Source organism: Pelecanus crispus, chromosome 1, assembly GCF_030463565.1.
Source record: "Pelecanus crispus isolate bPelCri1 chromosome 1, bPelCri1.pri, whole genome shotgun sequence".
Lineage (NCBI taxonomy): Eukaryota > Metazoa > Chordata > Aves > Pelecaniformes > Pelecanidae > Pelecanus > Pelecanus crispus.
Genome location: NC_134643.1, coordinates 166,614,567 through 166,641,000, shown reverse-complemented (window position 1 = coordinate 166,641,000; position 26,434 = coordinate 166,614,567). Strand labels below are relative to the sequence as shown.

Sequence of the window (26,434 nt, the reverse complement as noted above, 5' to 3'; positions counted from 1 at the left end):
ACTTTCTGCATATTGCGAGAGTTGGCCGGCCAATTCATCCACTGCTGGTTCCTCTCTGTCTTTCTATGTCATTACTGCCAATGAGTTTGGAGCGCACCATCGTCACATGCATACAAACTTCCACCACATGGGTCATGCGCATCTGACTTCATCTGGATCTTCGGATAACTGCTCGTTGTTCACGTCGTTAAATCATCTCTAGCGTAGCTAATTCCCTCAGGTACTGGATACATCTCTCCATGGTGGTCCACTTGCCTGGGCGATATATAACATCTTCCTTGAAGGGATACCTTCCCTTCACACCTGACAGGAGTTGTCTCCAGAGGCTGAGGGCTTGTGCCCCTTTTCCAATTGCTTTGTCAATGCCCCCTTCCCCAGAAAGGGATCCCAGCTGCTTGGCTTCCCTGTCCTCTAATTCCAGGATACTGGCCCTGTTATCCCAGCATCAGAGCAGCTGGGTGATGATGTGCTCACCTGGATGATGACTGAAATCTTTTTGCATATCTCACAGCTCACTCGGGGACAGAGATCAGGTGGTTATCATCTCATTTGTGGGTTCTGCCTCTTATTCCTCTTCTCGTGATGGCCCCGGTTCATCTTCATCCCTTGCTAAATGAGCTGATCTTCTTGTGTATTTCTTCTTGTGTATAGGGGCGACTGATACTGGCATGGATTGATTCTCTAGTTCAGCCGCAGTGTTTGTCACTGCGGGTTAGAGTCACTGCAGCACCTGTCAATGGGGTTTGAGTAGCTGCATTGTGTATTTTGGGAGTTGGAGTGGCCGCAGCGCCTGTCGCAGGGGTTGATCTATGGATCATATTCTTAAATAGTTGTTTAACCCTAAACAAGACCTGAACTGCATTCAGGAGACATAGCAGCAGGAAGATGCTGGTTTGAATGTCCCAAGGATATTAAAAATTCTCAAGAGCTGTTGTAACTAGCCTGAAGGAGAAAGGGATGGTGAAGGAGCTGGGGAAAGCCTCCCCTTCTGTGTCCCCCATAGATTGGCTCTCCGAGGAGAAGAGGTAAAAAGTGTAATTATTAATAGTTTCTGAGAGATGGCTCCTGAAGTACAGGAATGACGGCAGTGCTGAGTACAATCTCTGATAACTTTCATCATACCATAATAAATGACTGATAACTTTCATCATACCATAAACCAGTGTTACATAGTACAGCAAAGCGGTAACTTTCATCCAGCTCCCAGAAGTGATAAACAGCAGCACAGGGAGTGCATACAGCAAGTAAGGTGTTACAACTCTGAGAACAAGCACAACTACCCTGAGAGCAAATAAATCAACATTGTGACCGGTGACTATTAAATTAATATAATGAATGCTTATCACAAAGTTGTTTTAACACACTCTGGTCAGATATGTCGTTATCCTGAACCCTTTGTGCCCCATGTTGGGTGCCAAAAAGGACTGTTGTGGTTTAACCTGGCAGGCAGCTAAACACCACACAGCCATTCGCTTAGTCTCCCCCTCCCCAGTGGGATGGGAGAGAGAATTGGGAGGGGGGGGAAGAAAAAAAAAGGTAAAATTCGTGGGTTGAGATAAAGACAGTTTAATAGGACAGAAAAGGAAGGGAGAAGAATAATAATAATATACAAAATAAGTGATGCACAATGCAATTGCTCACCACCCGCTGACTGATACCCAGCCACTTCCTGAGCAGCGATCGCAGCTTCCTGGCCAACTCCCCTCAGTTTATATACTGAGCATGACGTCATATGGTATGGATGGAATAGCCCTTTGGTCAGTTTGGATCGACTATCTTGCCTGTGCCCCCTCCCAGTTTCTTGTGCACCTGGCAGAGCATGGGAAGCTGAAAAGTCCTTGACCTAGTGTAAGCAGTACTTAGAAACAGCTAAACCATCAGCGTGTTACCAACATTATTCTCAAACTAAATCCAAAACACAGCACTACACCAGCTACTAGGGAGAAAATGAACTCTATCCCAGCCAAAACCAGGACACTGCCCTAAAACCTTAGAACCAGTGGCATGAAGAATCCCTGTTTATGTCTGTTATGGTAATGACAGTCCCCCTCAGCCACAGCTTCACAAAGTGGAAGTGGCTGGGCTCTGTGATGAATGATGCATGGTTTAGGAGTATGTTGTACAGGGATCAGCAAGGTAGCATAAGTGGGGATTTAATAGAGGTTTATCATCCAGCTTCAATTTATCATAAAATTCCTGGGGAACACAGATGGTGCAAAGTACTTCTAAGGTTTTAAAAGCCACTTAATAAGATTAGGGATTGACATACTGAATTGGACTCAACAGCTATACTGATATCTTGGCTGACAGTGTTCATCACCAGATGTTCTTGAGAGACATATAAGAACAGTGTTGTATAGCACATTTGCCCCACATGTATAATCTCTTCAAGTCATTTTAAATTTGAAGATTAACTGTGAAAAATTACTTGCTGCTTAAACTATCAATTTGTTCCAGCATTGCTGCTTGAAGGCAGCTCAGTATGTCTTTGCTGTAGAAGATGCAAGGGAAAGCCTTTATCCCAACTGAACCCTTTAGCAGTAGGTTAGTGCTTTACCTGGTTTTGATTATGGAATGAAAATACTAACAAAAGCAAGAGCTATCTTTAGCGTATGTTATGGAGCTAAAATTCCAAATATGGTCCAAGTGTAATAAATCTGCATCCAGAATAGCTCCTAATCAGCAGCTTAATTGTGCCTCATAGTAGCATGGTGAAATGAGTAGGATTTGGTTGGTGCTACTGCTGTTCGCAACTCTGTGATAGTCTTTGGAATCTCCCGAGAACCTGGAAACTGTGTTTTTGGAGGGCCTGTCTTCAACTCTTCCACTGTGTCAGTATGAGCTGTGAACATTGCTAGTTATTTCTGTCCAGGAGCTAACAGTAGGGATAATGCAGATCTCCTTACATTTTGTGAAAAAAGGTGCCATGTACCACTCTTTTTACCCCCATGTATTGATGTGCTTTAAAAAATAGTGCTACCTCAGAGATTGTTACAATACACAACAAACTAAATAATGCTTTGTTGTTGTCTGAAGTTGTAATTCCTGTGTTTTATTAGGTATTGAAAAGTACCTGATGAGGTATTATCAGGTATGAGGTATTTGTTAACGTTAATAGCCTAGTGGTTGTAATGATGAGACATTTCGTTGTAAAGGCTATTTAGTAGCTTGATAAGTTTCACAAAAATGTGTTAAGTTTCAGTGGGATGTCCTTCTTTTGGTCTAGTGATGCACAAAAAGTGGCAGTTGTCTTCATGTGTGAAGTTTATTAATAGACCTTTAAAAACATACCTTGGAGCAATTAATGTTTCCCAAAGGGCAGCTACTGAATTTTAAGTCTTCTTTGAATGACTTTCTTTTGGGATTTATCTTCTGGCTAGTTAAAACACTTCATAACATAAAGAAACAGGTTTGTTGGTTTTTAGTAGTTCCTTTTACAAAGGGACAGGTGACCATGTTTGGTAACTTTCTTTATGTTTGAAAGTATATTTTTGTTTTTGACATTTGTACTGTTTGTAGCATGTTGGATACTGTTTGTATCTTACTGTCTTATTTTCCACAACTCATGGGGGTTTGGGATTCTGCTACAAATTTTTCATTGAAACTGAGCTATAAACCTACTGGGCTCAGGACTTTTAGGTAATATGAATATAAATCTTGTGAGGCAATAATGTAAAGGCAGCAGGTAAATAATGGAGGGAGGTTTGAAAGTGATTACTTTCCCAAATGTGGCTTACAATTTTTTGCTCATGTAAACGATCTAGTTAAAATATTCCGTACTCTCAGGGAACTGCAACTGAGGTTGATGGTTAGGAATTCACTTAAGTAGCAAAAAAACCACCCCAGCAAACTTGCATGTTAGCTTTAGTGCAAAACAAAAGTTTAAAGAGTGCCATGAAAAATGTATTTTCTAATGGAAGAGCAATGAGGAAGCTGGAGAATTAATATGTATGTGTGTGTAGGCAAAATTTTTCATTTTGTGACAAAATAATGAAATGTTAAGTTGTTATCACTTTGGAGTGGGAGAGTCTTATGTATTGGACTATATTTGTAACGGGAGTTCAGAAACTAGTCCAGTGAATAGAATGTTTTGGTAGTTACAGAGTAAGCCTCCTATTTCCAAGCCACCTTCTGAAGAAATAGACTGATTTTTTTAAATACTGTTTTTCTAAAAAAGGAAGTTTCAGTTGAAGAGCTAGATGCTTATATCTCATTTGGAAATTGGATTGGCAGTTGGTGCAATTCCATGGGTTAAGATCTGAAAGAAGTATTATTCTTGTAGTTAATCTTCCAATAATGAATGTAGCAAAGTTAGATTAATAATAATCTGGTTTTGTTTCCATTACACTGTGTATTTCAAAAGATTGTGGAATGTCACTGTGCCATTTACAGGATTGTAGACAACATGCCTGTGACCTGGTGTTATGATGTTGAAGATAGCCAGAGGTTCTGCAATCCTGGTTTTCCTATTGGCTGCTATATTACAGAAGATGGCCGTCCAAAAGATGCCTGTGTTATTAATGTATGTTTATGTAATTATTTTTTTTTACTATCCCCTTTTTACTAAAGACTAGCATTTCTCCTATGTCCTGTTTCTATGATGGGTCCTCACTATCTTAAGAACCCTCATTGCCTAAAACTAGGTATGTGTTTTGATATCTCTGCCAGTACCACAATTTGTAAGCCTCATCTAAGCCTAAGAACTTTGTCTCTTCTGTTGCGTAATACAGAAGGGCTCTAAAAAATAGAGGGATGAGATGAACATGCATAACATTTAGTACCTGCAAAAGGTGAAGCAGAAGAAAACCATGTCATCCTTCATTGCCTAAGAAGTCTAAACTTTCAAAGGCTTGGACTCCACGTTTTTGTGGGATAGAAGTATTTTCATGGAAGCAAGTTTGCATAGACATGTTTGTACCTCTGTGTGGAAATTAACACTTCTTGAAGGATTGCTTTCCCTAAAACTGTGTGGGCTAGTGAAAGAAGGCAGAATATAAGATTTCTGAGTGAACAAAGCTTCTCTGGTGAGAGACAGACCTATTGGATTAACTGGTGGAGGTCCAGATAAATGCACTGTAAGTATTATGGAGATAAGAATGCAATAGAAAATCCAGGATGTTTTTAGATTACCGCAGACCTCTTCCATGGAGAGGTCACTGAGAACCTGGAATAGGTTTTTGGTTTTACCAGAATGGTTGGTTTTACTTAATAGAACTTACCAAAGATGACAGTTTCTGCAGTTTCTAATTTTGTTTCCTTTCCTCCATAATGAATTGATTTCAGAGGCTCCATATGAATGGATGCTGGAAACACATTTATGATCAAATATGTAATCTGGCAATATTCTTTTAATCTTGTTTAAATACTTGTTTTTAATAAAAGGAAAATAACCTTTGAAGGAGTAACTGAAGGACTGTAGAAGAACACTTTGTTTATATAACTATTTTTATAATTAGGGTGCTTTGTAGAAAGGGGTGGGGATAGAACCCTGAAGAAGTACTAATTAAACTTCAGTAGACCTAATGCTTGTGATTTAACGACCTCTTTAACTGACTAAATTCCAAGCTGATGTTTCCCTTCACCTGAGATTTATATTCAGCATTCTTGCCTGCTGCTTGCAGTTCATCCCTGTGCATATTTGGTTTCAAATGTCAAGATGATTCTGTCACAGAGAGCAATTATTTGCATTGTCTGTCTTGGGAGGTTCTGTTTAATCAATGAAAAATATATACATTGTTTTAAAATAGGTGATGTTTATGAAACGCTTCTGATATGAAAGTTGTCACAGTTATCTATACAGTTCGCTACTTCAATTAAATAAAATGGGACATCTTCAGTTCCTGAGATATTTTAATAAATACTTATATTTATAAATAAATTTTATATGTAAATAAGCTTTTCTACTTTTCAACTGTAGTAGACAGTTCTTAGCATCGTATTTTCTAGTTTGTCTTTTTAATGCAAGGCTTTAATGTAAAGACTTTACTGTCTTTGTCTTCCCAGAATCCCGCATTCATCTCATAGGAGAACTTCTTGACAGAAAAACTGTACACAGTCTAAAATTCTGTTATGTAAGCTTCTGCCTAAGGCCTTTAGATGTCTTTGTCTTTTTGATTGTTTCACACCATCTTTTATCATTGCAGTCAGAATTTCACGAAAAAGATACTTTTTATATCTTCAACCATGTTGAAATAAAAATATATTACCATGTTGTGGAAAATGAAGCTCTGGGAGCAAGACTAGTTGCTGCTAAACTTGAACCAAAAAGGTTAGTACTTGAACCAAAAAGGTTAGTACTTGGAAATAACTTGTCATCAAACAGTGGTCCATCCTAAGATACTTAGAATCATAGAATAGAATTGTTTAGGTTGGAAAAGACCTTTAAGCTCATCCAGTCCAACCATTAACCTAACATTACCAAGTCCACCACTAAACCAATTAAGGGTAGAGTAATAATTTCATGTTTCCTGGCTTGGTGGCTGGATTATTTTTTAATGAAAGTAAAAACTAGGAATCATTAAGGTTGGAAAGGACCTCTAAGATCATCAGTCCAACCATCAACCCAACACCACCATGCCCACTAAACCATGTCCCAAAGTGCCACATCTACCCGTTTTTTTTAATACTTCCAGGGATGGTGACTCCACCACCTCTCTGGGCAGCCTCTTCCAATGCTTGACTACCCTTTCCGTCAAGAAATTTTTCCTAATATCCAACCTAAACCTCCCCTGGCACAGCTTGAGCCCATTTCCTCTCATCCTATCACTTGTTACTTGGCAGAAGAGCCCAACACCCACCTCGCTATAACCTCCTTTCAGGTAGTTATAGAGAGCAATAAGGTCTCCCCTCAGCCTCCTCTTCTCTAGGCTAAACAACCCCAGTTCCCTCAGCCACTCCTCATAAGGCCTGTGCTCCAGACCCTTCACCAGCTTTGTTGCCCTTCTCTGAACACGCTCCAGCACCTCAATGTCTTTCTTGTATTGAGGGGCCCAAAACCAAACACAGTATTCCAGGTGTGGCCTCACCAGCGCCAAGTACAGGGAAACAATCACCTCCCTGCTCCTGCTGGCCACACCATTCCTGATACAGGCCAGGATGCTGTTGGCCACCTTGGCCACCTGGGCACACTGCTGGCTCATGTTCAGCCGGCTGTCTACCAACACCCCCAGGTCCTTTTCGGCCAGGCAGCTTTCCAGCCACTCCTCCCCAAGCCTGTAGCGTTGCATGGGGTTGTTGTGACCCAAGTGCAGGACCCAGCACTTGGCCTTGTTGAACCTCATCCAGTTGGCCTCGGCCCATCGGTCCAGCCTGTCCAGGTCCCTCTGCAGGGCCATCCTACCCTCCAGCAGATCGACACTCCCACCCAGTTTGGTGTCGTCTGCAAACTTACTGAGGGTGCACTCAATCCCCTCATCCAGATCGTTGATAAAGATATTAAACAAGGCTGGCCCCAAAACAGAGCCCTGAGGAACACCGCTTGTGACTGGTAAGAAAGATACTTGCTTAGATCTGGGGACCTGTTGCTAGTCAGAAATGTTTTCAGATATGTGACCTGTAGATTAGCTTTCTTGTTGATTTGTGTGATCATGATTGTGTGATCATGCAGGCTAGTCTAAAATAATTTTGTTCTGAATTCGATAGATCTTTGTGCACTATTTCCTATTTGGGCCAAAAAAAAAAAAAACCCAAAAAAACCTGGAAGTGGTATGTGTTCAGTGAAGCAACCCTCATTTCCCTACTAGGGAACATTTTGTCTTCTGATGGAATAGGCTACCAGTGCCTGAGGTAGGAGTAACCAGTGCAACATTTGATGTCTTCAGCAATCAGGATTTGAATGGAATGATTTCACAAATACACTCGTCAGTTGTTCTGGTGTCTATGTGGCTTTTGCACAGCTGATGTAGGTTTTATTATTTCTTAGCATCTTGTCTTTCCTTTCTTTTGTATTCTTGGTATAACTGAGCTTGTTGCATTGTTGGTCCAGCATCATAATGAAAGTATTTTTTTCTGACAAAAGTTAGTAACTCTGTTGTAACTTTCTGAGTGTTTTGGAGGTTCATAGCAGTACTCAGACTTCTTCAGTTTTTGGTGCTTAGCTTTAGAGACTGTGCTCTCCGTGTTTTTCTTTTTAGAAGAGACAACTATTGTTGAACATGTTCAATTATCAGAAATTCCTGTGCTTATGCTACATTTTGTATGAGTTCTGAAATTTATGAGGCATTAAGAACAGTTTTTATATTTAAAGGAAGAATCTTGGATTAAACTGATGCTTGTGTAAGATCAATGAATTCTTTGAGTGGTGTTAGTTGAAGCAGCGTTCATTCTGTGGTTTTTCTTCCTGCAGTTACAAGCATACTCATCCGGACAAGCCCGATTGCTCAGGAGTACCTATGGATATAAGTAATAAGGCTAATGGAGAAGTCAAAATTGCTTACACATACTCGGTTTCTTTTGAAGTGAGTACTAAGCTTTCTGTGGTAGTTACCTCTTAAAATCATGCATTAATACTCTGAATTATAAAGATGGACAACTAAAATTATCTCAGAATATTAAATTTGTTATTTTAAACCTTAATTTGAACTGGAATGTCAGAGGTGGCTTGGGATTTAACCGCACGCTTTACAATTTTGCATACCACCCCACACACGCTGAATGTGAAATGCGTATGTGGGTTTTTTTAAAGAATCACACTTTCCATTTTTACCTAGGTTGTCTGATAGATTATTTTTCAATCCAAGCTCTAAGTCTGAGAAATTGTGTGTTTCAGCAAATTGGTGTTGTAGGTAGGTTGAAGCTGGTCATTTTCTGGTCTCCTGCTGCAAAAGCTTTCTTTTCTTCAAGGTCTTCCTCCCATGGAAATTTGCAAAAGAGTAGGAAGCTGGTATTCTTTGTTCTGCTACTCTCTATTTAAAGACAGAGGAGCAGTATATCAGGCAGCTATAGGGAGCGGGGATGCTTGAATATGTCTCATTCTGGTGAGAAGCAAGAGGTTTTGGGGTTCTTTTTAATGGAGTTTGCTGGAGGAACTGTTTCCTAAAGTTTCCCACTCTTTCCCAAATTGTTTATGTATTAGTCTAAGGCCTCAAATTGCAAGGGACTCTCTAAAAAGAGTGCAGATTATAACTAACTGAATTTCTTGACTCTCTATGTACTGAAGGGATAGCTCACACACAGCAGTTCGTATTTTCAACCTCGACAATTCTGTGATTCTTCTGGATATGAAGGAGTCTACGCCTTCCTTTTTGTTGTTGTTGTTATGGACTTTAATCAGAATCTTGGCAATTAATAGATTTAAAAATAGCAATAGGGCAATTTTTAATTTTGTTTAACATTTTTCTTGTTCTGATTGCAAGGCCAGTGGTGTCTTTCAAAATGATAGGCCATTGTCATATCAAGGTTGTTCATATATCTATCTTGATTCTAGATTTATAGCCTGCTGTAGGATGCAGTTCAGCTGTGGTGAAATGGAGACTACATAGTTGATCTTTAAAGTTAGTTGGGGGTAGTGTTGAGTTAGGGTGTGGGATCCACTGCTGCTGTCATAAAAAGTACGCGGTAAAGCACTGGTCTTACAATATTGTTATATCACCATGCTGTCTTAGGGATGAACCCCTTTTATCTCTTTGTCCTGGTTTAGCCCTGGCCAGCAACTAAGCACCACACAGCCACTCGCTCACTCCCCCTACCCCGATGGGATGGGGGAGAGAATCGGAGGAGTAAGAGTGAGAAACACTCCTGGGTTGAGATAAGAACAGTTTAATAATTGAAACAAAGTAAAATAGTAATGATAATAATAACAATATAATAATGATAATAATAATAACAATATACAAAGCAAGTGATGCACAATGCAATAACTCACTACCCGCCAACCGATACCCAGACAGTTCCCGAGCAGTGATTGCTGCCCCCCAGCCAACCCCCCCCAGTTTATATACTGAGCATGACATCATATGGTATGGAATAGCCCTTTGGTCAGTTTGGATCAACTATCCTGGCTGTGCCCCCTCCCAGTTTCTTGTGCACCTGGCAGAGCATGGGAAGCTGAAAAGTCCTTGACTAGCATAAGCAGTACTTAGCAACAACTAAAAACATCAGCGTGTTATCAACATTCTTCTCCTACTAAATCCAAAACACAGCACTATACCAGCCACTTGGAAGAAAATTAACTCTATCCCAGCTGAAACCAGGACAACTATTTTGAAATCTACCATGTAATCCAGTACATTACTAGAGTAAAGAATTGTAATTCTTCAAATTTTTCATGGTAATTCTTCAAACACCGCTCTAACAGCTTATAAGAGTGTCCTGGTTTCGGCTGGGATAGAGTTAATTTTCTTCCTAGTAGCTGGTATAGTGCTGTGAAACCAGGACAACAGTGTAAATAATATAAGGAAAATAGTCAGAAGGGGCTATGTTACATATGATTAATAATTATATTTTGAGAAATTATATCAGTTATGATGCTGAGATTAATTTGTATACTGAAAAGCAAGTACTTCTGGAAACATGTGAGAAGTTAGTATTTAAGAATGACCTTAGCTTCATGTTACTATATTGTTTATCTTAAAAAACAAACAAAAAACCAAAAAGTGACATGCCCAGCTGTGTGTGTGTTACTGTGCTGTGCACAATGTTACATGACTTAGAGGTCATTTTCCGAAATTCCTTTGGGTTGGCAGATCAGGTCATCTCAGGAAGACAGAAAAAAGGCAGTGTAGGTATGGGGAAAAATGCGATTATGTGCTAGAATTGTTGATACTGGTTTAGAAACTTGTTGCTTGCATTGAGACCTAGTTTTATTACCTCAGCTAACTAGATATTTGATCTTGGCTAAATTTTGTAACCCACTGTCTTTTATATTTTCAAAAACTGGCTTTACTGGAAAGCATTCGTGCTCTCATACGTTATAAATTACTAAAATAACACCCTGTTAAAAAAACACCTAGCCATTTTTATTAATTGATGCTAGTGTTTATGGTTTGTTTAATAGCCATCTTCAGGTTGATCAGCACTGTTTATTCCTTTTTTTCATGTTTATTCTGCAAAATAAAACAAAGAAATGCTCTTTGAAGTGTTTCTTATCAATGAATGTTCAGTCTGAATAAGTATAATCAGCTGAAATGCATGAAGGAATAATTTGCTTCCTTCTACTAACATGTAAGTTTTGTAGTATTGTCTCCCCACCTGTCTGGGAGTGTAAGCTGAATGTAATTGGATTGGTGGTTGGTACTGAAACAAGGTTGTATCAAAGCAAAGGATAATTTGGACAGAGCACTATCTAAACAGTGGAACATTATGCTGGAGACTATATAGCAGTGTTGAGTTTTTCGGTGTCCGTGATATTGATGTACATACGCTAAAAATGCATACGCTAAAAATGCATATTCTTTGTTACTCTGCTTGTCATTTGAATTCCAGATGAATTAGTGTAATTCTTGAAGGGAGGAAGCACAATTAAATTAATTTGATATGCCTTTACGTCCAAAGAAGACACGGGTGCTCAGTACTATTCAGAAAATATTTTTGTTTAGATTCTATGGTCAAATATTAGGTTTGTTTTAGGTAGTTGTTATTAAACTACTCCCTTTAAGGCATGCAAAATTAAATTTTGTTTGTCATGAAATTTAAGATTGCTTTGCATGAACATCAACTTGTAAATTTAAGTTGGATACTGAGTGTATCTGAAACTGATGTGTTTACTCTTTCAGGAAGAAAAAAATATAAGGTGGGCATCAAGGTGGGATTATATTTTGGAATCCATGCCTCACACTCACATTCAATGGTTTAGGTGAGAAGACAGTTTGTCTTTAAGTGTACTGTACTGAAGTGTTTACATGGCAATTTGAATGATGATTTTTTAAATTTTTTTTTTTTTTAATTCAGTATTATGAATTCCTTGGTGATTGTCCTCTTTCTGTCTGGAATGGTAGCTATGATTATGTTGAGGACACTGCATAAAGACATTGCGAGATACAATCAGATGGATTCCACAGTAAGTCTGAAATGTACCTCCTAAAATTTATTTGGAGTGTAATTTTTTTAGCTAAATGTATTTCCGTAACAGGCTATTTAAATGGCAATCTACTGTACTAAAATAGGTGTATTTTCCTTTACAGGAAGATGCTCAAGAAGAATTTGGCTGGAAGCTGGTTCATGGTGATATTTTCAGGCCCCCAAGAAAAGGAATGCTGTTGTCTGTTTTTCTAGGCTCTGGCACACAGATCTTAATAATGACTTTTGTAACCCTGTGTAAGTAATAAAGTGGGGAGGAGTTAGTTGAGTATAGATGATCTTTCATTGCTAATCACAAGGTATTAGTAAAAACAGCAGTATAGATTTTGTCTAGAAATTTCTTAAGTCTAAGATTAGAAACAGCTGAGCTGATACAGTAGACATGCAACTTAGTATACACAGATTTTAAGATAACTGATATACTGGCTTTAAGTCAAATATATAATTACTTTCCAAATTTTGCATCTCTGCTTCATAGTTTTTGCTTGCCTGGGATTTTTGTCACCTGCTAACCGGGGAGCTCTAATGACCTGTGCTGTAGTTTTGTGGGTACTGCTTGGAACTCCAGCCGGTTATGTTGCTGCCAGATTCTACAAATGTGAGTAAAAGTTATTTAAAATGACAGGGCTTGAGTTCATTAAAGTAAATTATCATCACAGAACTGATTTTTATTTTCCAGTACTGTTTGTAGTTTCCCTCAGGGCAAGATGGAGAAATGTACTTACCGTTACAACAGAAAATACATATAGAACACTGACGTGGTTACATCGGGTTTGATGCGATCATGCCTAAAGACCCTGAATTGCTCTTGCTACTATGTATTTATGGAATTGGAAAGCAAATTCCATTTTACTAATACTAAGCTCATTACATCAGACAGTTTTGTACTTCTGTTTCCTACAGTTGGGGGTTGGATGTTAACTTGCATTTAGTTTTAGCCATCAGTGTTGCTTGGTAGCATTTTTTTTTTGTTTTCCTCCCCAAATCATGACCCTCTATTCTTGCATGCCTGAGATTTGTCACCTATTTTTAGCTAGTTCCTAGGTCTTTGGGAGAATGGTGCTTACCAGACTGTGGCAGGGGCACAGGAAGAAGGATTTTTAGGTGTTCTGTAGTTGTAGAAATCAACCCAGTGGTGTTTCAGCACCTGACAGTAGTTAGTTGACACTGTTTTCCTTAACTGATCCCAGCTAGCCATTGTTTCAAGGCTTGTTTACCAACCTTAAATGGTTTGCCCTTCTACCCTCTGGTTTATTTTAAGGTGAAGCATGCCATTCCGCATACAGCTTGTTTTAATTACCTTACTCAAGGTACAAGACTCTTTATGACTGAGCTGGGTCTTTTGGACTATTTCAGTTCTGAACATACAGATCTATAGGAGTTTGTTTCTGAACTTCAACCTGGCAGTAGGCATTGGAGTTCGTTCTTCCAACCATTTTGTAATTTTCATGTGAGGAGAACCACTGGGGCTGTATTTTGTAGGGATTTTTTCCACAACGGTAGTGATCTGGTAGTGAGCTATTCCTTGTCCTTCTCTTCAAGCCAGTTAGACTTAAATGGAAGGAGACTTTAGGACTAAGAGCATAATTGAGGACAGAATTATTGTTCATATCATGGTGTATAGTACGTGTTTTGAAGGATATTTTGAAGTGTATTGATGGTAAATTGAATCTAGTATCTTTGGTGGAGATATAGCTAATAATAATTACATTTCATATTATACTTATTGGGAATCATTTAGTTGATACTTGAATATTGTGTTTAACTACTAAGACAGTGAGTGACTGATCTAGAGATACTCTTGTTATAACACAAGGTGGCTCCCTGTATAGAGCATGTAAACATGAATGTTTCTCCTTATGGTATACAAATAAAGTAATGTGAGACGTAAACCAAAATGCAACTGAAATGGATATCCAGTTTTAAAAGTGGGGGTTTTTTCAACATTGCATTTAAAAAGTGAAACCTGAGTTGAAACTAAATGGTTAACCTTAATAACTGGTGCCATGTTCTACCAAGATTTTATAAAGAAATAGAAACTTAATTAAAATCACTCTAACCATAATCACTTCTGACTCTTGAAGTAAAGAAGCATGTCATTATGGCAATGCTCAGATGAAATTGTCAGCTTCACTGAATTCCAGCAGGATATTTTAATTTGAAAGTATACTGACTATAATTTTTATCAGTGTAGTGCAAATTCATAAAGATTTTCTTAATAAAGCTATCTTTGGTCTTTTGGTATCAGCACTGCTTAATGCTGTTAAGACTCAAGAGAGCATCACTACTTTCTGTAAGCATGTTAGTCCTGACTTTCTTGTAAGATTCTTAGACAAGAATTATTTCAAGAAAACTGTTAAGCTTGCTTTTCACTTTTTTTTTTCCCCACCTACTGAAACCGGCAGTCAAATGCTGGAAAGGTTAAACTTCTTAATCACTCCAGGTTTAAACTGTTTTTTAAAGACTTAAAAGTACTGCAAATCTGCTTCCTCCTTTTAACAGCTGAAGTGGTCAGAGACCCGGTTTATTGAGTTGGGATAGTTTTCTTGACCTTGGTCTGAGGCTTTGCTTTGAAGCTCTGTGATTAAGCAATGTGAGAAGGGAGTTCAGTTTTATTACTAAAGATTTAGTTTACTCTTTCAAACTTGGGCATGGTAGCACATTATTTGAGTATTTGCAATCTAAGTATAACAGGTAAATGGACTGGAAAATTAATCGTTGTGAGCTTAATGCATGTTTTGATGACTGTCAAATGTTTTAATACAGCATTTGGAGGTGAGAAATGGAAAACGAATGTCCTGCTGACATCATTCCTTTGTCCTGGGTAAGTTGAGAATATCACCATGATTAAAAGAATTAAATTGTGCTTCTCTGACACGCATAGCTAATTTAAGTTTCAGCTATACAAGTAAGTCGTCATCCCTTTATTCCAGAAGCTACAAGAATATCATGGTGCTTTTGACAAAGATGAATATGTTAATGGCATATCATCCTTAGAATTTTTTTTTTTCATTAAGCATTTGTTTACTCTTACCACATGAAAAGGTTGATTAAGAAAGAGCATTATGATAGTAGTTAAGTTTTAGACAGGCAGACTTTTTCATTGCTTTCTTTTACTGTCTAGACTGTTTCTCTAACCACACTGTAGTTGGTCTTACATAGTGTCATATACTGTATAACCACTGTGATAAATTTTTCTACTTAATCACAGCAAGCAGTCTTACCCTGAAGTGTAGTTAAGACAAGCATGTATTTGAAATTGCTTAGCTGGAACGTCAGCTCCTGCTGGAGTCCAATCCCACTAGATTAACAAAGAATTGCTTGTTTGACCTCTTGATTTTGGTATTTTGTGTGTGGCGTTTCATTTTAAGAAAGATTTTCACTAAAATCTTAATACAGTGCTGTTGTTTGCTAACGTTAAATATTAAGGAGCATTTCTGTGCTTTAAGTGTGTTATGTATTTTTCAGAATTGTATTTGCAGATTTTTTTATCATGAACCTCATTCTCTGGGGAGAAGGCTCTTCAGCAGCTATTCCGTTCGGTACTTTGGTTGCTATTTTGGCACTCTGGTTTTGCATATCTGTACCGCTGACGTTTATTGGTGCCTATTTTGGTTTTAAGAAAAACGTAAGTGTTTTTGAGAAATTGTTTTGTAAGTGTGTGTATACGCATATACACGTGCATAGACGTGCATATTTTTCACTGTATAGACTATGACTGAGGTAGCAGCTAAGCTAGTTGCATTGTCAGCTTCAGTCCTGTTCAGTTACTTTAGAGCTGCATTAGATAGCCGATCTTGGGATTCCAAGACTTTGATATTCAGTTGGTTGGTGGTGATAATTCTCCACAACAGTTAGAGTTATCATTGTATTTAATTGAGTGATTGCACCAGGTAAAGCAGTGATCTGGGCATTCTTTATTTTAATTAGCATCTCTTCCATTACTAAAAAAATCAGTTGGCCCAGCCAAGCATAAGGGAAAGCAAGTTACGCATTTCTGGTTTTCTCCCAGAGTTCCAGCTCTCTAGCTCTCACGGAATACCTTCAGAGAATATATAAGTATCTTAGAAGGCACTTTTAAAGTTGATTGTAGTTATCCAGTTTTTCTTAACCAGAATTCAGCGGGTTTTTTCTGATAACCAGCTTGAAATTCCAGCAACCCCCCCTGCATTGTACAGAGGTAGTTCCTTTAAGAAAGGAGGATTTGATAAACTGTAAGGCAGTGTGACAGGTGTCACAAATACATTAAAATCAAATCAGAAAGCAAGTACCTAGCAAGTATGTATTGATGCTTTTGATGTAATCTTACGAAAGGAGAAAGATGGCAAAATATGCATTTATCTGCCTTAAATTTTTTTCTCCCGCCATGCTGATCTATGTATGCGTCTTCAGTTAGGATTTAATTGCCAGATTGAATCCTCTCAGTTCTTAAGTTTACCCTAATGTGCTTCTTGGAGTAAATCCTGAAAAACAATACACAGGGATTTTTAGAAGGGGAAAGCAAGAGTCTGTACTACCACTATCCCCCACCTGAAAAGTGAGAAATCAGCTCAGGCTCTGTAACAGGTCATAGATAGGTAATCATAAAAAGGGAAGTCCAAAATATCTGTTGCTATGTCTTCAATAAGAGCTGTCTTTTAGCTTGTTTGCCTAGCAAATGTTGGTAGCTAGGGTGGTAGTGAAAGCAAATGTAGTGGTAGCTGGGTATGCATGTGCTCAAAACAAATAGTAGACTTTTGCCACCATTCATTTCAAAAAGAAAGCAAAAAGGTGGTGCTGCAGTTTGACATGTTACTTATTTAGCAATTTCTTATTGTCGTTTAAAGGCTATTGAACACCCTGTTCGCACAAATCAAATTCCTCGTCAGATTCCCGAGCAATCATTCTATACAAAGCCGTTACCTGGCATTATCATGGGAGGGATTCTGCCTTTTGGATGTATCTTTATACAGTTGTTCTTTATTCTCAATAGTATTTGGTAAGTTAACCACAATCTATTTGAATTTTCTCTGTCATAAAATGTGGTAATTTCTTTGTAAAAGTTTTTCTTCAAGATATTTTGACTGATTTTTGGTGATGCAGGGTTACCAGGTACTGGTTCAATCAAAAGTTAAATGTTAACATCTTTTTAATATTTTGTGATTTAGAAGACACTCAGTGCCTGTTTTGCTTGTCGAGGTGTGTAGAGAAGTGGCTGTGATACACTTAGCAATTTACCGCTGACCTACAGTATTCAAATAGCTCGGTTTTGCATGATACTCCTCTGACTTCATGTGGAAGTGGCTCTGAAGCTGACATAGGGCATATAATTTTAACATACTTACTACTCTCAAGTTGATTTGAGGTTTAGTTGTAGAGCTAGGGAAGTATTACTACTCTTGGGAGAAAAAGGAAACAAGAACAAATTTTGTGAAAACTTTAGAGAGGCAACAGGGAGTAATTCTTTTAAAAAATAAAGCACCAAAGACTAGTCCAGTGTAAGTGAATTCTGATGTGAGCTCATAGCACACTGACAAACTAATCTACTGTGAGGGATTTGTCTTCCTTCTGGCACAATTTAGTTACTGGATCTTGTTAAACTGTTTCTGAACCTTGAATAGGTGCCTCTACCCAACATAGACAGCTACAGCATTTGACATTTCTTGTTATTTTGAAGCTCTGCCCCTTTGATTGAAATGTGAGGTGAAATCCAAGTTCTGCTGAAGTCAGTGGAAGAGGTCATGCTGACTTCACTGGAACTGTAATTTTACTCATTATGTCTAACCAGTTCTTTCCCTAAAATCCCAACCGGGACCATGCTTTGGGCTTGTTTTCTCTCTGTTTTCAGACTGAGCTGCCGAGGCTCCTATTCTTCAGTTAGAAAACAAATCACCCAGTTGTATGGCCACACAACTGACAGTACCTCAGTAGCAAGGGGAATACTTAAGGCGAAGGTGATACTACTGTGTATGAAGAAATAATATTAGCACAGTGTCCATCTTAAATTTTTTTTTTTAACTCCCCTTTATAGGTCTCACCAGATGTATTACATGTTTGGCTTCCTGTTTCTGGTATTCATTATTTTGGTTATTACATGTTCTGAGGCCACAATATTGCTCTGCTACTTCCATCTATGTGCAGAGGTAAGAAGTATTCTTCAGTATTCATACTTGATATGCTTCCAAAAAATGTTAAGGCTTTTGTAATTGGAAATAAGTATTCCAGAATTCCGTTACAAGAACACCGTTACAAGATGTCCTTAAATCATGTCTTTAGAAAGTGAAGCAGGCTGCTTTTGGCAAAGCTTGTAACAAATACTAAAAACCTACACTGAGTACCACTCAGTCAGATATCTCATCTTTAGAGTCTTAACTCCCTGTTTTCTTGCAGATGCTAAACTAATCCATTAACTTTGTTCAGTCAAAGTGCATTTTTGCACATGCTCAACCTTGAGAGCGGGGGGGGAAATCTCTGTGGCTGGCAGTAATAGGTCTGGCTTATTTGGATTTTTAGATTTTTGCCTATTTGATATTGATCTTTAGGTTTCTAATTGTTAATCTCTAATTGTTAATGGTGTAGTTAACGCAGTATTGATTTTATATAGTTTTTTTCCTGTAGATAAAAACTATAAAAACTCACTTTTTGATAAAGTAATAATAGAAAAAGTAGCTATGCATTGAGTAATAGGATCAGTGTGTTAGAGGTATATGGAATATTACTCATACATATTTTCTTTTCCCACCCCGTCTAGGACTATCACTGGCAGTGGCGTTCATTTCTCACTAGTGGTTTCACTGCAGTTTATTTCCTGATATATGCAATACATTATTTTTTTTCTAAACTGCAAATCACAGGAACAGCTAGCACCATTTTATATTTTGGTTATACCATGATTATGGTTTTGATCTTCTTCCTTTTCACAGGTAAGTGTATTGAGCCTTAATTTTAAATGTTGAGTCTACCTTTAGCTTTGCACAGTAGAATCCTTGGCAAAACTTATCTTGATACAGGATTATAAATTTATGTATGTCTTTGATTTTTTTCCAGTTAGTTGTGTAGCATTTTGCAAGTCTCTGATCACAAATTCTAGTGAGAGATTAAGTGAGGATGAGGCAAAACTAATGCTAATTTGAGGTGTGGCCTATAATTAGATCTTCAAATACGATGCCTTTAAATGTGATAAATACATCTCAGGATTTAATTCCTATGTTAGTCATGTGACAAACTAATTTTTTTTAATCAGTTGTCTTTGGAGAAACACACTTCAAATTGCACACAGTCAAGTCTAAAGTTATGGTATCAATTAAGGAAAAAAATGCAGCTTTTGTGGAATAGGAGGAAGGAAGAGAGAGGAGTAAAAGTTGACAGAGAATACTCCCCTTCCCCCCACTCCCCCTCATTTGCTCTCTTCTGGAACTTTTTTACCTTCTTTCCCAATTGCGTTGAAGTGGCAGGGGAAGCAGACAGAACTACTTAACCATTTTTTGATGCAGTCGTGTCAGAACCTTGTCATCTTTATTGTGAGCTTTTGGAAAAGCATCTGAATTAGGTGCTGCACTTCAATTTCTTCTTCAATAAGTGAGATGAGGTGACAAAATCTTCCTGTCATCTTCAGTACTAGAAAGGAATCTACGGTCAGACACACTTATCCCTTGTTTGGGGTGGAGGAATGGCAGCAAAAGATGCAAGAAGGCAGCAGCCACCAACTCCCCAAAAGTCTTAAAAACACTAAATTCTGTCCCAGCAGAATGTAATCGGTCTTTGTGGACTGTACCCTACAGAGCAGTATTTTTGAAAGTATTTTGAACTGATTGATGCTTTAAATAATTTCAAGCTGCACGTTTATGAAGAAGTTTAATGATTCCTAAGGCTTTGATAGGGATTTATGTATACAGCTATAAAGGCTATATTTTGAGGCCTGTTAGAACACAAATGGCTTGTCATCAGAGCTTTCAATACAGATCTTACTATAACTGTAAGTAGAATTTTCATTTCCACTTAACGTAGGAGAACAAAAAAAATGTAGTAGGAAAAGAACTGACATTTGAGAATGGTGTTCATTTTAAGCGTAAGTGAATATTAATTTCAAAGACGTTGCCACTTCAGCTTACGAAATATTGAAGCAGTTTGTGCACCGCAACTGAATGCAGATGATGATGAACAGGAGCAAGAGTCTGCAAGGAGTTTCTTGGGTCATTGCCTGTTAAAAGGAGGGAATGGGACTTAAGTGCATTATATAATCTCTTTGAAAAGTGATCAAGCTGTGTTCCAAAAGTGGTTAGTTCTATCTTCCATTCTTTTTAAGTCAGTCTAATGTGTCTTGGCATTGCTTGCGGATGTTTTGTAAGTTGCACATCATCTCTACTTTTATTTATATTTTGTGTACTGCTTAGCAAGTAATTCTGAGTGTGTCGATCAGAGATTCTGCCTCCCTTTCTTGCTCTGTCTTATTTCTTGCCCTGCCTTTCTCTTAACCTTTATTTGTGATCTGGGTTTACTAATGGTCTAATTGAACTGAAGAACTTAAGAATGCATGGTTGTTCCACTAGCAATGAATGTGTACTGCTGTATGTAGATCTATTCTAAATGCGGTGCAAACTTAGAAAGTAGCATGAAAAAATAATTAGGCCTTACATAAGTGTAAGGTCAATTAATTTAGTTTCACTAGCTTTTCCAATGGATATTCAGCATGTCTGCCTTTAATAGTAAACAGTCTTGGCCAAAACCAGAATTGTGTTTACCCTGTCTCCCTTGTTCAGTCTGTTTACTTTGGATGCATGTAGTATTTCTGGAGTGCACACATTCAAAATAAAGGGCATATACAGTACATTTCCTATGCTGAGACTTGGCTTAGTTGCCTTTCAGCACTTAAGGTACCCATATAATTTCCATCTTTTGCCCTTATTCTTTCAAGTCAGTCATGTCACACGACATCATCTAGAGGCATTAAGATGTGTCCAGTGCATCTTCCTTTTTCTTTGCTCACAAGTTCACTCTCAATTGATCAGTTGGCTGTGCAGCGCCTGCCAACAAATCTGGGGAGTCCTTTTCAGGGTAGGTTCACAAGCATGGAAAGAAGAGGTGATTTACTGTCAGACCCCTTGAGATGCTTTCTGTGTGGTAGTCATTTGTATGTAATTGGGACAGTGGAGATGTGAGTTATGCTCTGCAACTTGAACTAAGCTTTCAGAGTTTGTATGCTTTTGTTTTTTGAAATTTTCGGTTTCTGTATTGAAATTAGCAGAGAATATATGTGAGGTTAACCAAACGGTTAGAACTTTGAAACATCATATGCTTAGCAATATTTTTTTTAATCTACTTCCCACAAAATTAACTGCAAATTATCCTTTAATTTGAGGGAATAGTCCTATTTCTTAAGATTTAAGAATTATTTTGTCCATTTAGGTTGATATGCATTCAAAGGTGGATGTGTTCAGTTCTCTGAGATTTACTGAACTGCTTTGAGATAAGGTTTTACAGAAAAAGTTAGAGGCAGGGTAAGGGGACAGGCAGTTCTCCAGTTTCATAAACAAAAAACTGTATTAGCAATTTAGCAAAAACGGCTCCTAAAGGCAACTGGCTTCCTGTGTCAGGATAATAAAAAAGCTAAAAAGAGAAAATGATAATTGTTGTATCAAAACTATTCTGCTGCTGCTTACTCATCTGTTAAAAATCGTCAGTATCAGGAAGGGGTTTGACGGTGCCCTGCTGCTATGTCAGTGTAACACATGCTTCAGGCACTTGCATCCATACTGCATTCCAGGTCATTGATCAGACTCAGCAGGCAAAATACCGGGAGCTACATGACAAATCTTTGATTCACAGCTGGGACCACAACTACGTATCATAGTAAATGAGTCAGTTAAACATCAGTAGTTTAGCAAGCGTGAAGGAAGGGGGGGAAAAAAAAAATTACCGTGGTATCATTCATGGTTCCTTCCAAGCTCGTATAGTGAATGAGTTGGCACACAACTTTTGTTGTGCCTCTTATCAGATCTAAAATAAAGGTGATTTTTTTTCTTTGAAAGAACTGACTTGGCTCTTGCATAACTTAAGGCTATGATTTTAGAAGAGGTACTCAGGCAAAAATCAAATAATCTTCAGGGCTTTTTTCCTGTCCTGTTTTTTGTGGGAAATGAAGGTTACTGTAACAGGTGTTCTGAGCTGCTGTTTAGTCCATTATCTTTCTGACTGAGGCTGCATTTTTAAGTAATCCAGTTAAATTAACAAAGCCCAACTATATTAACTGCTTTGCATTCAAAAGAATATTTTTGTTAAAAACTTCTGTTGGACTTTTACAAAGAGAAAGGATGCAGGTATTTTTGTTCAGCTAAAAGGATTATAAGTTATCAGGGAAACAGTCTTTGTCCTAAATTTCAGTTCAAGTTTGCTTATACCTTTTGACTGCCTTAAGTATTTCAGAAGTGTTTATTTTTAAGGTATGTAACACATGTTTTCAATAGGAAGTACAAGTTGTGTAGTAACTACACTATGGTTCGACATTTGTATTAACTTGATTTACTCAAAAATGAAGGTAGTGCTCTAATTTTCCAAGACCTTGAAGTATAACTAAGAAATGGGAACTCCTTTTGATGCTGTCAATGTAATTGGTTTATTAAATGTAATGCAAATATTCTGACCAGCTGAGCAGATCAGGTAAAGCGTGTGTGGCTAGTCACTGAAGCAATGTGAAGGAGTTGGACTGGGGAATAATGAAACAACAAAGAACAAATATGTACGAAGGGAAATGACACAGAAACATCTTAAGACGAGTGTCTTCCACGTGATCAGCTCTATGATTGTGAAAATGAGATACTTTAGATAGTAGTTGATGCCTATAAAGACCAGGTACTGTCTGTAACTTTCTGTTATATGATATGATGGATGCACTGAAGACTAAAGATAGCAGATTGCATATACGTATGTCCTGATTTATGAACTCTACAGACAGAAATTGATGCCTCCTGTGTCAGTTTTCCTAAGTGTAACTTTTTTGTTTGTTTGTATTTTTAGGGACAATTGGATTCTTTGCATGCTTTTGGTTTGTAACCAAAATATACAGCGTGGTGAAAGTTGACTGAAGAAACCAATGTAAAGAATTAACACAGAAGAGGTTTAATCTTCATTAATGTAACTTAAAGACCTGGTCTAGTTGACGAACTTGAGCTTTATCAGAAGTATTGGCTTCCTATTCTTTGAGAATGATACTGAATATGCAGCTACTTTTTCCACTAACACATTTGTATTGTGACTTAACCTGTTTTCATTCAGATCGCAATGAAGATCAGAGTTACAATATTTATGCATTTGTAAATACAACTATACTTTAAAGGAAATGTTAAATTCTAATGGCAGAGTAGAAGTGGCTGTATTACACAACTTAATGATACTTCTGATCAAAGTACAACTGTAAATAGGTTTTTCTAGCTTGGTAGGTGGGATGAATTATTTTTCTTTGAGGGAAATGAGAACTTTTTATTATGCTAACTTTGAAGGATGACTCTCAAGTGTTGCTTTTAGTTTGGATGTGATTTTTATTTTTTACTGGTGTTACGTCCATAAATACTCTGATTTCTGTGACTTCATTAGTTTGGTGTTCTTGGCCTTTTAAACTATGTGCCTCCGAGTCCTTGAATTTATAAATTCATAATCTAATAAATATTGTAAAAATGTCTTCAGTGGCTTATTACATATTATAAGTTCATAAAAAAATGTAAATACAATTATAATGAAGATGGATGCTTAAAGATTGCATAGAGTATTTTATGGCATTTTCTATGGTTTAATGTATATTGACACACGCCAAGATCTGCAAGAAATGTTACTTGTGCTACATGGCTATAACACAGAAATGTGATTGTGGCGCATGAGAATTAAATTATACACTCATTTAACAAAACCACTCTGCAGCATTAATCCAGTCCTTCACCCAGATACGTTTTCAGAGATTGCTATGGAATTGTCAGTATGTTGACAAGATCTTATAATGCATGAGTCAGCATTCTCTGCTGATCTTGCTTTTAGATCTCGATGATGCATATTCTATACGGCAACTATGGCTGATTGTATGTATGTAGGTTAAAAAATAAAAGAAAATTACTATTTTTGCCTTATATTAAGAGACTAATGTCGATTTTGGATGACTAGCATTAAACCTACGTTTGCGTTTTTTTTGAAAATGGAGTATTTTGTGCATATCTTGTTCGGTAATTTTAGACTCGTAACACAATTGGGCTTTTGGCATGTTTTCACAAGCCTGATAAAATTTTATTTAAAATTAAACTTCATGTACCAATTGCCATTCATAAGGTTGGGACTTCTTATTTTTACCGGTTTACTTTTCTAAAAGACCTTAACCTAATGATGCTTGAATACTGAACCCAATAAAAATATCTTTGGTTAAGGTAACTTGTCGTTATTAACCTCCTAAAAGTTGGCTTCAGGTGACATTTCCTCAATTGCTGTGCTCCATAACTCCTCCCAGATGAACCACATCACTCTCGTGCTCCGCCTGTCTCCAACCACAGCTTTGTTCAGATGTTGTGGACAGGTTTGTTCTTGTGCCCCTCCCTACACGCAGTCACTAGGAAATGCTGATTTCAGATAAATCTTCCATGTTTTATGTTCAAAACAGGAAAAGGGTGAGCATGGTAAGCGTTTTGTTCTTTACTGATGCAGTCAGCTGTAGTGTGACTCTTGATTTAAATTTTAAAAAGTATAAAATTGACTTTTCTTAATATCCCTGGTTTTGTGATCAGCTACTGTAGGTATAGTCACTGCTCAAAATCATCAATAGTTATTACACAAATGGGAATGCTTAGTTTGAGAAACACGAATCAGTTGTCTGTTACTGAAATATGAATATAATATAGGTGCTCAAGAATTTCAGTATAGTCATATGAAAACAGATTTTTGTGATGCATTTACAACTGCTGTTTCAAAATCAGATTAATAGAAGTGAGATGGAGCTATGTGGTACATACATGGGTTTGAAACTGATGGGCGTATATCCCTTTGGTTTTTCTACAGACTAGTTGACAGGTCATGGCAGCTTCTCAGGTATCTTATTTTCACTTTTAAAGGCAGTTTGTGAAGTGTGTTATTGTCTTCTGGAATTTAAACCTACTGCATACACAATTTTTTAAGCAGCTTTGCCTTGTAATAATTGCAGCTGTTTTGGAATTTGAAACGGTTAGGTTTCAGTGTGCAGTACTTGAGACAATCTAGAAAGTTTAATATATCACAGATTTTACAGAAATGCTATTCTGAAGTTGTCTCCTCCCTTGAAACCCATTATTGCCTCAGATAATTTTAAAAGTTTTTCTAGCATTTAGGCTTCTGGAGCATTTTAGGGCATCCAAATGTTCTACTGTCTACTGTATCTGTTCTTCAGATCTCTTGGGAGGTCTGGGGTTTTGTCTAAACTTTCAAAATACCAGCCTCTTCCAAAATTTTTTTTACTGCCAGATATTTTCTTAAATGCACTTACTGCATGGATATCTGAGGAAATGTAAATTAGCAGGAAGGTTAAGAGGTAGGAACAGATTACTGAGCTGCATGAAGACACAGCAAATTTAGACAAAATGTAACACTTCAGTGTCAGTTGTTTGGTGGCTGGTAAATAATTTAAAATCTGGTTCTTAAGAGTCTGAAAAAAGGGACCATCATTGCCAAATTTAGTCTGAAAGTAATCCTCAGTCCAAATTGTCATTTGAAAACATGATATGAGAGTTAGTGGTGTGGTTTGGTTCTCTTTCTCTAAGAAAGAAGAAATAAAAAAGCAGCTTTACAGCAAGCTGCATCTCATGGCAAGCTACCTGGTCCATCTTTAGCCTGGTAGCTTCACTTCTTACAGAAACGCTTAGCTGTGTTTGAATAGCCCTAAGAGTTCTTAGAATTTTGCCATCATACAGATTGCGTGTGCCCTCAGCTGCTTTTCTGGAGTCTTGCAACTGTATTGCAAATATTAGTTGGCTGTGAGCTAGTCGTGGACAATATCTTCATGGGTTTTGTGCCATTTTCAGGTAAAAGGCAGTGAGGGATGATTGGGAAAGGCTGAGGTCGTTAGTGCAATCTCCTGCTTGCTGCTTACCTTACTCCCATTTTGCAGTGTTGTGTTAGGATTGCTTGAAAACAGATTTCCTCATGTTTCAACCCTCTGTCTTTCCTGTGAGTGCAAAGAGCAACAATTACCCTACCTAGCTCTTGCAAATAGCACAATCCTTTTGTATTTGAAAACTCAGCTACCCAGAATACGTGTGGTAACAGGTATGATGCAGTTGTAGCAACAAGCACAAAGGTGTAGACAGCACTGTGCAACCTGTAGGTGTATTCCCGCGTTTCTGTAATGCCACTTACTGTCCCTTTGGGGCTTGAGACGTTCAGAGCGATGGTGTCGCACAGAGGTCCATCGATATTTGCGGATGGAGGAGAAAGCCTG

At 37.8% G+C, this 26,434-nt stretch overlaps 1 protein-coding gene across 1 annotated transcript in view; it reads left to right on the top strand.

The window, feature by feature from the left end:
• Positions 1-24,303, top strand: part of TM9SF2 (transmembrane 9 superfamily member 2) — a 35,061-nt gene extending 10,758 nt beyond the window's left edge. Inside the window, exons 5-17 of the mRNA XM_075714053.1 lie at positions 4,393-4,522; positions 6,144-6,268; positions 8,345-8,456; positions 11,712-11,791; positions 11,887-11,995; positions 12,120-12,252; positions 12,494-12,613; positions 14,782-14,839; positions 15,484-15,643; positions 16,842-16,993; positions 18,026-18,137; positions 18,746-18,917; positions 23,008-24,303. Coding sequence (XP_075570168.1) covers positions 4,393-4,522; positions 6,144-6,268; positions 8,345-8,456; positions 11,712-11,791; positions 11,887-11,995; positions 12,120-12,252; positions 12,494-12,613; positions 14,782-14,839; positions 15,484-15,643; positions 16,842-16,993; positions 18,026-18,137; positions 18,746-18,917; positions 23,008-23,075 — 1,531 coding nt within the window. The 3' untranslated portion in view covers positions 23,076-24,303. The remainder of the gene's footprint in view (positions 1-4,392; positions 4,523-6,143; positions 6,269-8,344; positions 8,457-11,711; positions 11,792-11,886; positions 11,996-12,119; positions 12,253-12,493; positions 12,614-14,781; positions 14,840-15,483; positions 15,644-16,841; positions 16,994-18,025; positions 18,138-18,745; positions 18,918-23,007) is intronic.
• The last annotated feature ends 2,131 nt before the right edge of the window (positions 24,304-26,434 follow it).